This window comes from Notothenia rossii (assembly GCF_949606895.1).
Source record: "Notothenia rossii genome assembly, chromosome: 2".
Taxonomy (NCBI): Eukaryota; Metazoa; Chordata; class Actinopteri; order Perciformes; family Nototheniidae; genus Notothenia; species Notothenia rossii.
In genome coordinates, this window is record NC_136904.1 from 21,903,304 (window position 1) to 21,918,915 (window position 15,612).

The window sequence follows — 15,612 nt, forward strand, 5'->3', positions numbered from 1 at the left end:
CGCCAAGTAGTACAGTGTTGTGTAATGGAGGCACAGCTGCTCACATGTGGATTATGTTGCCAGTCTCAGACATTCATTGATTTGACAGCAAGTGATTTTTAGTGCGGTCTCTCTGGAATAGTTTTTGGCTTCATCTTACATCCAGCATGGTGAGTGGAGGGAGACTTTAAAGTTTAGCACAGAAAGGAGATGCAAAGTAGACTGTGTTTTATTATCAATGACAGCCTAAATGCATTCATACACTCTCATATTGTATGCAGTTCTTCATCTTTTTATGACACCGTGCAGTGTATCACCGAGAAATACATTAAATGCAGCATTTTTTTTAGAAGTTAAACTTGCTAGAGGTGGCAGGTATATGGAACATTCGTGGCTATGTTTAGGCAGCTAAATTACTTCTTCATGTTTGAAAGAAAGCAGTGTGAGAACAATGTTTGCAAGCCTTTGTAGCAGAGATGGTTCTTCACAAAAATGATTCCTGTCATCCCAGATCCTATTTGCCCATAGTTTATTTTTCCTGACAGTATAATAACTTAACTGTTGGAATATACACATAAAACCCATGATCTATTAATATATGTATTTAGGCTCATCCTGGTCATAGCCTTTGTCTGAACCTGTCCTCCATTATCAATCTGGCATACAGTACATTGTTGCATAGAAGAAGATGTTCCATTGTATGGGTATGCGGTCTGTGATACCAGCAATACTGACAGTTATGCCTGTGGTTGGAGCCCCAATAATGTCTTTACCTTTGAAAAGTCTCTGACTTCAATGTTGCACTTGGTTTAAACTTTAACAGGGCAAAATATGTTATTAACTTATCTCATGTGCAAGTTAAATGCAATGTGAAACTATGATCTAGAACTCTGACCTCACTAAAGTGATAAGAAGCAATTGTGTTTCATGAGTTTCTTCAAAGATGCACTATTATATTAAGCAAATTCAGACACACCATAAAACGTATTTTACTACATTACAGTTGAATCTGATGAAAGTAAATATTTAAACCTAAGTATGTATTGTCATACTTCTGTCTCATCATCACTCCAATTCTTTTGTTTTATGATTAAAGGAGCTTCTGTCGGTGCAGCAGAAGGCTGGTGGTGTATGCAGGTCTACTGTTACCTTCTGTGAGCATATATGCCAGCTAATGTTATGAATTTTCTTTAACCTAAGGAAGTAATTTCCTTGTTTTATTGCTACACCCGTTAATGTAAACCTTTTAGTTATAGGAAGAAATAAGTGAAGTTTTGACACAGATGTTTGGTGTGACCAGGCACATGTTTCTCTTGGTAGCAGATGGCAGTCTGATTTGCTCTGTGACAGATCACTCATATTGCCATTGACGCTAATGGCTGTGGAATTGAGTGGGGACACCGGGGCTCCAATGCAGTCTTACATCCATGTCCAATCAGTGCAAAGCATCTCAGCCTGTCACAATAATTATGACAGAACTATTGAGACATGCTTTTTTTGCGACAGTCTCACTGTCCCACTAGTGTTCCCCTTGATTGGCCTTGGTGGCTCGCAAAGTCATTGTCATTTCTCACAACTTCATTACTTTGTGGCAAAGCAATTTCCATCGTCTGTGCTCTTCCCACTCTGATACTCCTAAAGGGAGTTCACACCATATGTGCATGACAACACCCTGTCGGATCGACAAGGTGTTGTCTTCCAAGTGTCTTTCAGAGCTATCTCTCATTATTATGGCAGTATGCCGCCATGTCCTTTGTTTTATGATTTAGTTATCTTGGGTATGTCTCAACGCTGTTAGTGAATTCAGGTGAGTGTATTGGCCCCCGACTGTGGCCTTTTTTAGAATGAAATGAGAAACAGCTGGCCTTATTATTGCTAAGGCCCATTGCATTTATAATCTCACATTTTCAATCCTCAATAAAGTTAATGCTCACATCAGGAGTCTGGCTGAAACGCTGACTGCATCTTAAGTTGCTCTTTATAGCTGCATGCTAATGAGTAGCCAATCATTATTTATCCCCTTTTCTCGTGTGTGGGAAGATGTTTTCTTTACAAAACACAACAATTATTTATTTTTTGTATTTAATCTTTATTTAATCAGGCAGTCTTCTTGATTAAGATATATTTTGCAGAAAGTGATCAGCTAATGATGAACACAAAAGATCAGCAAAATATATAAAAAGTGAAAGCAGTTTGTAGGATGCTACTTATACTACTTTATACTTCTAGTTCACCACAGAGCAGAGAGATATTGTAATGTTGACTCAACTACATTTGTTTGACAGATGAGTTAACAGATCAAGATCTTACATAGATCATCTGAAACATAATTCCTTTATTTGTCCGCAACAGGAAAATGTACATTATTACAACAGCAGATAGTGCAGATAAAGTGAGGAGAACAGACTTACACATTTAAAAATAACTTAGTATGTACATGTTATTAATAATAAAAGAACACAATAAGTACAAAAAAACAATAGCACCATGGTAAAACAGTAGCAGTATATCTGCTTTAAAGAAAATGACTGTATAAAACTAAAGAGCTGGTTCTGTAGCTGCTTTACAGCAACAGAACAGTAAAAAGCTACAAAAATGCAAACCTTATAACAACATTTATGTTTAATATATAGTAGTTATTTTTCCACATTATGAGGAACATTTAAACTCTAAGTATATTAAGCTAATCATACTTAGGTTATTTTCATTATAGGACTTTAGAAAGGGAGTTTTTATATTGAAGGAATCCTTCCTGCACTGCTTGATAACTCAAAGCAACCGGCACACAAACACATGCTCTCCATGTGGTGTTATCATAGCACTTGAACATCAGATGAGTAGATTAGTTTAATCTCACTCTGGATCTGAGGCATTTTGCGCGCCAGTCCCACACTCAGCCAGCTGTGAAATATCCATCCACTCCACTGTAAATAAGTGCTAACAAGATTATCAGATTACCCTTCATCCAGGGCATACTGCGAAGGCTGGATACAGTCACTGCAAAGATGTAAAAGTTCCCTGTAAAATAATTGCGTTAGGAAGTACAATTTGAATGCACATTTCTCAAGCCTCAAAAGGCAGCTTAAAACATTTTTCCTATGTGCAGTATGAAATACTTTTTTTGGTTGCCACTAAAAAGCCACACTGAATGTTAAGAGACAGAACGGATTCATAGTAAAAAAGACTCTCCCAGTGTTTGTCTTTTAAATATTCTATCTAGAAACTGGGCCAAGTTTAATTGAATTGACAGAAAAAAATGAATCCCAGAAATTAGAGATTTCTTTCCAACGCAGGACATTTGTAATGGTGTGCTGATGTAGAGTAGATATAACAGTATACTATCAATTCATTAGGCTCTTCTATAATGCTGCAATCATTTATACTATAGCAGTGGAACTGCGAATTTATTATAGGAATAAATTCCAAAGTCATCCTGTGGACTAGGTTTTGTTTTACGATAGAGGTTTAAACTGGATTTAATGTCCTTCACTAGGTACAGCCACTGTGCTGAACCAAAAGAGGAAACAAAAGGGACAAACTCTTCCTCTCTTCTTTGCCTGTCTCTATAACAAATATATGTATATGCAAATTAGCCTGTGAAATAAAATGAACCAAATAGCTTGATAGGAAAATGTTATATCTAATCCGCGGGTTTTGAGTCATTGAGGGAAAGCGATTGCCGGAGATTCATGGGGATGCGGGTGGAAGGTGAAGTGCAATCTAAAAACTGTCTTGTCCTCAGCTGTGTTACAGTACCCTGGTGAATTGCATGTAGCAGTCAGATTTAACTCATGGATTTTTTATGTAAGATAGATTTTGTCAATACAAACGGCAAAGTACAGACAAAGAACTATCAGGCTGAAAAGCAAGCGATGCAAATCAGTTAAATAATGCATGAAAGGGCAACATTTAATTTTGCTTTGGGTGTTTTTACTCTCTGCTAACAAAATATCAGATGCTTTGAAGAAAGAAAAAAAAGATCCTAAACCTTGTCAATTGAAAGTGAGAAACGCTTTGGAAAATAAGATGCAGCCCTTTTCAAAGCAAGCACTATGATTGGCATGAAGTTGGTCCGTTTCTCTGTCCAAATGTGGCGGTAACACCTGCCTGTTCCCTCAGTGTGTCTGCTAGTGACTTGTCAGGTTTCGTCTCCGTCTGTTTCATCTGTATCCGTCTCTGTTTTCCATGGTGTTTATTTCTCCGCGTCCTTGGCAGCGTCTTTGGCTCTCTAAACAGCCGGTTCTTTCTCTGTTGGCTCTTCTCTTTCCTTCTTCTTTGTTGTACTCCCTCCAGCACTGCCTGTGAATAAGAAAATGTAGACATTTAAATGAAGTTATAGCTGGAATGCAGGACTTTTACATATAAAGGAACGTCCGTTACATTCAACCCCTCTGCCAAACGAGTTCACACAGCGGAAAGCAGTCTGTATTTCGCGGTTTAGAGTATAGTGTCTGGTGTCTGTGGCAACTGTCCTGCGTTGGCACCCTCAGGCCTGTAAGTGAGCTCGCTTCCTCTCCCCGTTCTTCTCAAGTCTTCCCATGCCAATAGTTTGTCTTAAATCTTCCTCTGAACACAAAGTTTCTTATTTATTCACAAGCATCCACTCTAGAAACTTAGCTTCAGCCACACTCCTAGCTGCTACTCCGTCACTGTGCTCTCTCCCTTCTGGTAATTATTCTCACCGCTAGCAAGGGAGACAGAGGTTCCACACTTCAGCTTTCCTATTATGCATACAATCAAATGACTGTGAATGCAGCCATGCGGCCTGAAAGCAGACACTTACAGAACTTTCAAAAATATATTAATTACTGATAAATATATGGAGACACTAAACGTGAGGTACCACTATTCAACCATTATAAACATTACTTTAACGTTTAATAAACAGTTTATAGCACACTTTGAAGTCGTCGCGGCACATATAAGTGCTGTGATCTGTTTAGAAGTGAAGGCTGAGGGTTGAACAAATAATAAATATGTTTATATATTGAGAAAACGTTTTCACAGTTGTGATCATATAAAAGATGTCTTAAATACTGTACCTTCATCAACACATGTCCTTGCTCTTAATGCTTAATACACAAACTTAAAGTAGCGGGACATTTTCTCACTGTCTGGTTTAGGTTTGTTGGGACCATTTGTTACAGAAATACTGTTCGAACACACACACACACACACACACACACACACACACACACACACACACACACACACACACACACACACACACACACACACACACACAAATACTATTAATAATAAAAACACATGGTATTATACTATTTACTGTATATAACGCTTTTCCTGGTGCTCTAAGACACACAGACCCACACACACACACACACCCACACACACACACACACACACACACATACACACCCACACACACACACACACACACACACACACACACACACACACACACACACACACACACACACACACACACAAATACTATTAATAATAAAAACACATGGTATTATACTATTTACTGTATATTACGCTTTTCCTGGTGCTCTAAGACGCACACACACACACACACACACACATACACACACACACACACACACACACACACACACACGCACAAACACACACACACACACACACACACACACACACACACACACACACACACACACACACACACAGAACCCAACCATATGATCGGTTAGGCATGTCAGCTGTATATGATGTTTAACCAAATGAACCATGTTTGTGACAAATTTCCATATGTTAACCCCGATCCTGCTAACACTTACCAGCGTATGACATGCAGCTGTGTAATTGACAGCTAGCAACCTAGTTTAATGGCCCTCTTAAAAGACATCAAGTGTTGTCAGCGGCAGATTGCAAATGTCAAAGATGCTTCCTTTTTCCCTTGTTGCCGGCTGCCATCAGCAGTGGAAGTACACTAATAGCTTAGATCCCCATCTCTGTCTCTTCCTCTCCCTTATTTTCTCTCATAATGTTCCTGTTCTCTCCCTCACACACACACACATCACATTGCTCACACATGTGGTCTTACAATTGTTCCAGTAAAGTAAAAGATGCTGCCATGGAGCTACAAGGTTACACTGATGTTTTATTGTTTACTTTTATCTTCAGCTGTATTTATATAACCGGGGTTTGTTCGATCTGTCTCTGACTGTTCTTTTTTTCTTGTTCTAATTGTATTAATGTTAAGAGAGGTCAAATTAACATATTACTTATAACAAAGAAAATGGTAAAACAAAAATTAAGTAATTAAGGTATTCTTCTAATAATGAAAAATATTTTTAATCGATGCCTTTGTTTTTTTCTTCCTGAGGTTTCTTCTTTTGTTGTGTTCTTTGTGTTTGTGGCTGCAAATGTTAGATCTTTGGCCATAAAATAAATTAAACGTGACTTGATCGGACTTCTGGAAAAAGCATTTTCTTTCTGTTTTGCCCTGATGAATGGACATGGCCTTACCGTACAATTATACTTATAATTCATGTTTTTAACTCTTCTCTTCAAATCGTTTTTTGAGATGGGTAGATTGCTTCAGCTGCCTCAGCCAAACTCTTGTAATATAAAGATAGTTTCCGGTTGTGTGGTCTTTTTTATGACAACCACGGAACAATCTGCCAATGCACACACCAACACACACTAGCGGTCTCCAGAGTGTGTGTTGGACAATATTTAAAGTCAAGCATGAATACAGAGGCTGACAGGCCAATTATCAGATGTACTCTTCGTTCTGCATCCCCACCTCTGAAGGGAAGCAGATGTGAGAATCCTGTCGCTTTCACTCAAGCCGGTACAATGACATGGCCCAACAACAAAAGGCACAGCCTTCACATGGAATCAAAATGGACAGAGTTGTAAACATAGTCTTGTCAAACAGTTTTATCTGGTGGGTTTTCACATCTCAAGCTTCAGAAGACATGATGTAGTGTAGGGATGTTTGTCAAGTTGAAATAAGTCTGACTTTCCCCCCCCAATGAACCTTCCTATTGGGAATTGCAATCCTTACTATTGATGATACGTTTCCTTGGAAACTTCATGAGGTTTTGTAGAATAATAGAAACGTATGTGCAATATTCTTGTTTTATCACAACTTCTCTCTTCCTTAAACGAATCAAACAGCAGGTTATGAAACAATTACTGAGGTTTAATGAGCTTGTAAGACTTACAAAACACCAAGTCAAATTCCTCTTATTAACCTACCTGGTAATAAACCTGTTTCTGATAATGTCTCTTTGTTCCATAGGTGAATGTATTGCCAGCTTGTGTCAGAGCCTTGACCAAGATGCTTTACTGTCCATACTGCCGCGGCATGCCTGGGCTGAAACCCTGTCACAACTACTGCCACAACGTGATGAGGGGCTGTCTAGCTAACCAGGCAGACCTAGATGCTGAATGGAACCTCTTCATCGGTAAGTAATGAAAGATTCTGATTCAAATCCAGTGGCCCCGCACCTGTTTCTCTTTGTAATTTTTCAAAGACGTATGTGTGTGTGTGTGTGTGTGTGTGTGTGTGTGTGTGTGTGTGTGTGTGTCCTTCTGTCTGTCTGCCTGTTTGAACAATTGTACTTGTAAGTCTTACTTTTCCGAGGCAGTGTCTTTGAATAGTTTCAGTAGGAATTCAGTAGGATGTACAGTACTGTGTTAGATTTAGCTTTAAAGGATTTACAGAGACAAAACTGAAATCTTATTTGTGCAACCATTCCTTCTTTCTTTCTGTCTGAAATGTTATTTGCTGTTGCTGGAACCCTGGCATAGTGCTTCCAAGCTCTGGTCCCTGCTGTTTGGGATTGATAAAGGGGACCAGATCCTAGGCAAACACATTTTCTATAGTGTTTCCAGCTGAGCGCGGTGAGTAATTTAGCACTTGGGTTAGGCTGTAAGTAGCTGGATGCTGTAAGCCCTCCTGCTAAATGGATACCAAGGAGGAACATCGAGGGTTCCCTTTGGATCTTTTGTAGGCCAATGCTTTATTTGTTATGTACCCCAATCCCATCCTCCCACCCACACCAACAGATTTCTTTTTTATGGGGCTGCTTTTTTTTCAAGAGACATCCCTGACGACTGTGTGTCAAGTGAACTGCACTTCTAAGCTTTTGGCTGTTTTGTGACAAGCCTGTCATGTGAGAAACCCATCAGATGACGTACCGCTTGTTCTTTCCGATGGCATGTCTGAAGTCTCAGATCAACACAGGCCCCTATGTACTGAATGAGATGTCTCGCAGCTTTATGACATGTGTTAAAAAGTTAGTGTCTTGTTCGGTTGTGAAGAGGCAAATCTATTGGCGCAGAGGGACGTTATGCTTGACAGTAATGGGAAAGGCTGTTGTTGCAACAGAATGATGAATTAGGTTAGACAAAAAGACTCTTGAGATGCAGAAAAGGTGGATTTCTAATTTTGAGCCATTTTTTGTGCAGACATTGTTCTTTGTTTTAGGAAGACAATATTGTTGATGGTATTATAATTACAAATCAAGAACCCAAGGGATTCTTATTTTCACCATGAAAGACTCGTTTTTTTATGTCTGCTGACATTTTGTATTCATTATCTGTTGCTAAAGAACTTCGATTTGCTTACCATGCAGTTTGCAAGAGATATTGATTTGCCTTTCAGAGACAACTCCAATATGTATCACAGGTCGGTTCTCGCCACTGGAGCACATCTTTGCATTATAGGAATGTATGGATTGAGTCTGTGTACAGTCCGTCATTTTCATCCCTTCAAATCATCACTTATTAGAGAACATTAGATTAGGGGCACAGCTTTCAATTGTAAAGAACACTCAATGACATTTACCTGTGTATTTTTTTCATGCGTGAATGTCACTATTGATACCATTGATTCATAAGACCACAAAAGAAAGGATAATCAAAGATTTTATGTAGTTTGAAACTTCCACAGCAGGAGACAATATCAGCTCAGAAAATGGTCTGGATTCTTTCAAAATCCGGTTGAATCTGGAACATTTTTGTAACAAACACTTTTGTTTGGCTTTTATTAAAAACAGACAAAAAATGCCAAATTGGCTAAACTTAAACCAGATAATGTTTCTCTCTCTCTCTCTCTCTCTCTCTCTCTTGCACCATTAATATTCAGTGGAACAAAATGAGAAATAAAAATTGCAACATCTTTTTTGGAGAGAGATATGTGAAGAAAAGACACACTGAATCAACATATTTATACTATACTTAACATTGTAAAGGTATCGTCAAATTTAGTTTAACACTAAATCAGAATTCAGTGGATCTCAAAACATTACTCTCAATAAGGACATTCCTTTATTCAGGTCTTCAGTTACAGTTATGCTCATTCTCCTCAGACACATGAAAGCAGTTGTGTTATGTCGATAATCCATCTGAATATTATCTTGCTATCTGTGATAATCTGAAGCCATATATTTTGGCCTATTGACAAATCTAGTCCATTCCTGCAAAGTCAGGTGGTGCTTATTAGTAATCTTCAAGATTGTATCAGCTGTGGGTAACAGCACAATAAATTACCCCCTAAAATGTTTAAATGGAGTAAATCTAGTGGGTAGAAACTCACTAGCCTAGCATCATTGCTGCTACTGACAGCCCATTATACCAGATTCTTGTAACAACAGGCTATTTGTGTAACACTGGAGCAGCATTCAATTATAAGGTGCAGTATATAGTGACCTACACTATGCTTATGACATGTACTGGCCCTTTTTCTAAATGTCATGACAGAAAAATGGTGTCGCAATTAAATCATGAACATTCTCTGCTTTTAATTTGAGTACCCCATTATATTAAGAGTCCAAAGGACTGATTTTTATATTAAACTCTATATGTGGCAGGTGCAGCACCTTGCATGCCTACTGTTTCCTAATATGAAATATGAGCTGTGATTACAGCGAGGAAAATAAAAACTGCTAGGCATTTTTTTTTTTTTTTAAAGAGACTAAATACAACATACTGGCTTTTAAACATTTTCCTCACCTTGAGTTAAATAATTGCCTGATAATGATTGGCAGTGACTTTATGTGTCGAATGAGGTAAGCCTTTTGAATGCGTAAGGCCTGTCCGAGCCAACGGTGTGCGTGTGTCCTTGACTCATTTCCAGCTCAGTGCAGTAAAACTGTGGACCTGATCAATATTGTTAGGGATATTATCTTCATCCTTGCATGTGTGTGACTAGATGAAATGATAACAAATATTTGGGATTAACAACATATAGCATATACGATAATGAGGTTGAAATGCAAGTAGAAAAAGAAAGCCTTTGAATGTTAAACATTAATTTGGAAAATGACGATTGTGCTCACATTACATTCTTATTTAAAAATATTTAAATGTTTTTTAAGATAAGTATTTCAGAAGATAAAACTATAAGTTAAAATATAAGTTTATTATTCAAAATAAGTATCACATAGTGGATTTGCCTTTTTTAATTTATAGTATAAAAGTAAATGGATACGATCATTATCTGTATTACAGCTGTAAGCAGCTTGAGAAAGTAAAGTTATCTTTTTCAGAAATGCATTTCATATTCTAGAAGAAGCCATCACAGTTGTTCTCGATTGCTAACACACATTTTCTTTTTAATTGCTCAGTTTCTCAGAACACAATTCACAAAACCACACACCCAAAATGCAAAACACCTAATTTCTCCTGCTAAATGAAGAACTGCACTCAAGACTACATAAACACTTACCAAATGCAAACTTTTGCACCAAATATAACACACTTCATTCATAATACTAGATTGTTTGACCACCCAGCTACACAATGCTGAGCATAATCTAAAGCACTTTCAGGTTTCTGCAGAGAAAGATTGCTTGAGTTTACAGAAATACAGTAAATGAAGAAATACAAATTCAGTTGTGATATTTTATTCAAAAATAAAATTGTGCAACATGCATCCCAGCACATACATGTAATTACTATGCTTCTGATCTCTCTAAGTGTGATGGCGTTTTTTTGCTAAAACTACGTTTGTAACTGCTGCTTCCCGTGCCTCATTGAAAATCCTTAGCCTTCCACCTGTACCTCTTTTTTCTCAGTACTTCAGATAAACAACACAGACATAATGGTTAGTCAGTGTCTGTGTTGCATAAAAGTAAGTCTACCACAGTCAATTGTGCAGGATTTTTGTACAGTTATAGTATGCAACATGCCAGCAATTCAATTACAGTAATGAAGTAAATACGTTTCACACAACAGATAAGCACTGATATATCATGAATTATGCAGAGCTAAAAACTGGTAACTAACCTGTTTTCAAGTCAAAGTGTCCGGATTACAGAGGCAACAGTACATCGGATTAGATTAGGCTGAACCCTCTGTCCAGCCTCTCTCATCGTCACACCATGGTTGATAACATTTCATTTACAGTTGTTCTCGATTGCTAACACACTAAAATGCTACATAAAGCACAATTATTTTAACTGACACTCAAAAAGCAAAACAAATCTCAAATCTCCAAAGCTCTAAACACATTTTCAGCTTTTCACATAATTTGCAAATCAACATGGCACTTTTTGCAAACCACTTCACACGTTTCTCCACGTAAGACACATGAATCTGACATAAAGTCACGTGTTAGCAGGTTTAAAACACTGATATTCAAAATGCCTCACACATGGACCAATGATCAAGAAACACGTTCCACCTGACCAAACACCTGATAGCATAATTGTTAGCTCCTCAATCAGGATGTTAGCACTATAAAAAGACCACAGGTGAGTACTTTCTTACAGCATCAATGGAAGTTAACATGGAAGCATGAGCAGAGGAAGAGGAAAAGGTGGGGTGAGAGTGAGAGGAGGAGGAATGAGAGGTAGAGGTAGAGCTAGAGGGAGAGGAAATGGACAAAGAAGAATACTCTACTGTAAATGAAATGTTATCAACCATGGTTTGACGATGAGAGAGGCTGGACAGAGGGTTCAGCCTAATCGAAGCCGATTTACTGTTGCCTCCGTAATCCGGACACTTAGACTTGAAAACAGGTTAGTTACCAGTGTTTAGCTCTGCATAATTCATGATATATCAGTGCTTATATCTGTTGTGTGAAATGTATTTACTTCATTACTGTAACTGAATTGTTAGCATGTTGCATACTATAACTGTACAAAAGTCCTGCACAATGTACTGTGGTACATTACTTACTTTTATGCAACACAGACACTGACCGACCATTATGTCTGTGTTGTTTATCTGAAGGACGGAGAAACAAATAGGTGCAGGTGGAAGGCTAAGGATGTTCAATGAGGCACAGGAAGCAGCAGTTACAAACTGGGTTTTGGCAAACAATGCCATCACACTTAGAGAGATCCGAAGCAGAGTAACTATGTGCTGGGATGCATGTTGCGCAATGTTATTTTTGAATAAAATATTATTTTTTCAACAACTCATTTGTATTTCTTCATTTACTGTATTTCTGTATACTCAAGCAATCTTTCTCTGCAGAAACCTCTATGTACAGAGCATAGCCCATAAAAGATGAAAGTGCTTTAGATTATGCTCAGCAGTGTGTAGCTGGGTGGTCAAACCATGTAGTATTATGAATGAAGTGTGTTATATTTGGTGCAAAAGTTTGCATTTGGTAAGTGTTTATGTAGTTTTGAGTGCAGTTCTTAATTTAGCAGGAGAAATGAGGTGTTTTGCACTTTGGGTGTGTGGTTTTGTGAATTGTGTTTAGTGTTCTGAGAAACTGAGCAATTTAAAAAAAAAATGTGTGTTAGCAATCGAGAAAAACTGTAATTAGAGAGTACTCTTCTTTGTCCACGTCCTCTCTCTCCAGCTCTACCTCCTCTCATTCTTCCTCCTCTCACTCTCACCCCAGCCCTTCCTCTTCCTCTTGTTCTTGCTTCCATGTTGGCTTCCATTGTTGCTGTAAGAAAGTACTCACCTGTGGTCTTTTTATAGTGCTAACATCCTGATTGATGAGCCAACAATTATGCTATCAGGTGTTTGGACAGGTGGAACGTGTTTCTTGATCATTGGTCCATGTGTGAGGCCTTTTGAATATCAGTGTTTTAAACCTGCTAACACGAGACTTTATGTCAGATTCCTGTGTCTTACGTGGAGAAATGTGTGCAGTGGTTTGCAAAAAGTGCCATGTTGATTTGCAAATTGTGTGAAAAGCTGAAAACGTGTTTAGAGTTTTGGAGATTTGAGCCGATCTTTCGCTCTTTGAGTGTCAGTTAAAATAATTGTGCTTTATGTATAATTTTAGTGTGTTAGCAATCGAGAAAAACTGTAACCTTCCACCTGTACCTCTTTTTTTCTCAGTCCTTCAGATAAACAACAAAGACATGGTGTGGGTTGGTCAGTGTCTGTGTTGCATAAAAGTAAGTTTACCACAGTAAAGTGTGCAGGATTGTTGTACAGTTACAGTATGAAACATGCCAACAATTCAATTACAGTAATGAAGTAAATACGTTTCACACAACAGATATAAGCACTGATATATCATGAATTATGCAGAGCTAAACACTGGTAACTAACCTGTTTTCAAGTCTAAGTGTCCGGATTACAGAGGCGACAGTAAATCGGTTTAGATTAGGCTGAACCCTCTGTCCAGCCTCTCTCATCGTCAAACCATGGTTGATAACATTTCATTTCATTAGAGAGTATTCTTCTTTGTCCATGTCCTCTCCCTCCACTTCTACCTCTACCTCTCACTCTTCCTCCTCTCAATCTGACACCACCTCTTCCTCCTCCTCTCACTCTAAGCCCAGCTCTACCTCTACCTCTCATTCTTCCTCCTCTCACTCTAAGCCCAGCTCTACTGTACCTCTCACTCTCAGCCCAGCTCTTCCTCTTCCTCTTCCTCTTGCTCTTGCTCTTGCTTCAATGTTGGCTTCCATTGTTGCTGTAAGAAAGTACTCACCTGTGTATAGTGCTAACATCCTGATTGATGAGCCAACAATTATGCTTTCAGGTGTTTGGTCAGGTGGAACGTCTTTCTTGATCATTGGTCCATCTGTGAGGCATTTTGAATATCAATGTTTTAAACCAGCTAACACGTGACTTTATGTCAGATGCCTGTGTCTTACGTGGAGAAATGTGTGCAGTGGTTTGCACAACGTGCCATGTTGATTTGCAAATTGGGTGAAAAGCTGAAAAGCGTTTAGAGTTTTGGAGATTTGAGCCGATGTTTTGCTCTTTGAGTGTCAGTTAAAAATAATTGTGCTTTATGTATAATTTTAGTGTGTTAGCAATCGAGAAAAACTGTAAAATGTCACTTTCGGTAACAAAGGGCATTACCAATAGAACCAGAGCAATTGATTAGACACACTGTAACACCACATACTACTTACAAGCTTGAAATTATAAGTAAATTCTTGAAAATCTGACAAATTGATAATCATCCATGATTTATAATAAAGTATATAAAAACAAGACATTTGGCATCAGTATCACACAATTGGGGAAAGTAAAACAAATGTGCCACTGCTGTGTTTATTCCAGATATCTTTGTTACATTTACAGTTTTTCTCAATCGCTAAACCCACTATTTAGAATCAAAATTCCTTTCATCAAACCAACAGCACAGCCATCGAAACAGAAAACCATTTCTCTACAACAGTATACCATTTCTCATTGATATCACACAAAATGCAGATGCTAAGCAGTGTTTTGCAAAACAGATCACACAATTCTCTAACTGAAGTTACAATTCTCTACACAAAGATCAAAAATCTGTTGTGTAACTCATGTCTACAAAACAACAAATAATCTTCTCACAGTGGATAACACTTCCTCATAAACTTAGACCATAGCTACACTAATTGACACTTGATGTGCAAAATATTAACACTTGTTATCAGTCAATCACCCCATTGAAAAGGTAACTCCATGGAATGTACTGTATACCTTACAGTAATGATGTTACATTGAAAACATTTACATGATAGAATTTGCATGACTGTACTTAAAATATTTTTTTAAATGGTGCCGGTAAAGCTATAATAGTGTTGATATGACTTGCATAGGTCTTTGAGATGTTCATATGGGGAGGATTAGCTATAGCTGATACAACATTTTTACAGTCAGTAATTGTGGTCTTTTCCTTTTTGCACATTGAGAAATGTTTTTTTTGTATTGGGGTGAATTGAGTACTTCACTTCCATGTAAATGAATTGCTCACAGCTGACATCAATGAATTTCCTATAGTAATTGTAATTAGTGAGAATCCTATAAAAGACCTCCCTCACTTCAGTAAGATGTTTGTGTAAACAAAATGGCTGATCGAGTAGGTAGAGGAGCTCTGAGAGGAAGAAGGAACCCTGTTGTTCAGCGAGGAAGAGGGAGGGCTGATGTTCAGAGAGGAAGAGGGAGAGCTGATGTTCAGAGAGGAAGAGGGAGAGCTGATGTTCAGAGAGGAAGAGGGAACCCTCATGTTCAGAGAGGAAGAGGGAGGGCTGTACGTATGCGTGGTGGAAGAGTTGAAAGGGGACCAATGCGAACAGTAGTTTCGGACAACACCCGTGCAACTATTGTGGACCACGTCATAAACCATGGCATGTCCCTCAGTGAGGCTGGCCAAAGGGTTCAGCCCAATATACCGAGATCAACAGTGGCATCCATTATTAGGATCTTCAGGCACGAAAATAGGTAAGCTACTGTAACCCTTTTTTACAGCACTTCATGCATTTCTATTTTGATGTAGGTTTC

The 15,612-nt window shown here is 38.3% G+C and overlaps 1 protein-coding gene across 2 annotated transcripts in view; it reads left to right on the forward strand.

Annotated features, from left to right (window-relative positions):
- The window catches only part of LOC307029459 (glypican-6-like), a 172,529-nt gene that overhangs the window by 94,765 nt on the left and 62,152 nt on the right, over positions 1-15,612 (forward strand). For both annotated transcript variants that reach the window (XM_079665490.1, XM_079665491.1), the window contains exon 4: positions 7,214-7,379. In XM_079665490.1, coding sequence (XP_079521616.1) covers positions 7,214-7,379 — 166 coding nt within the window. The remainder of the gene's footprint in view (positions 1-7,213; positions 7,380-15,612) is intronic.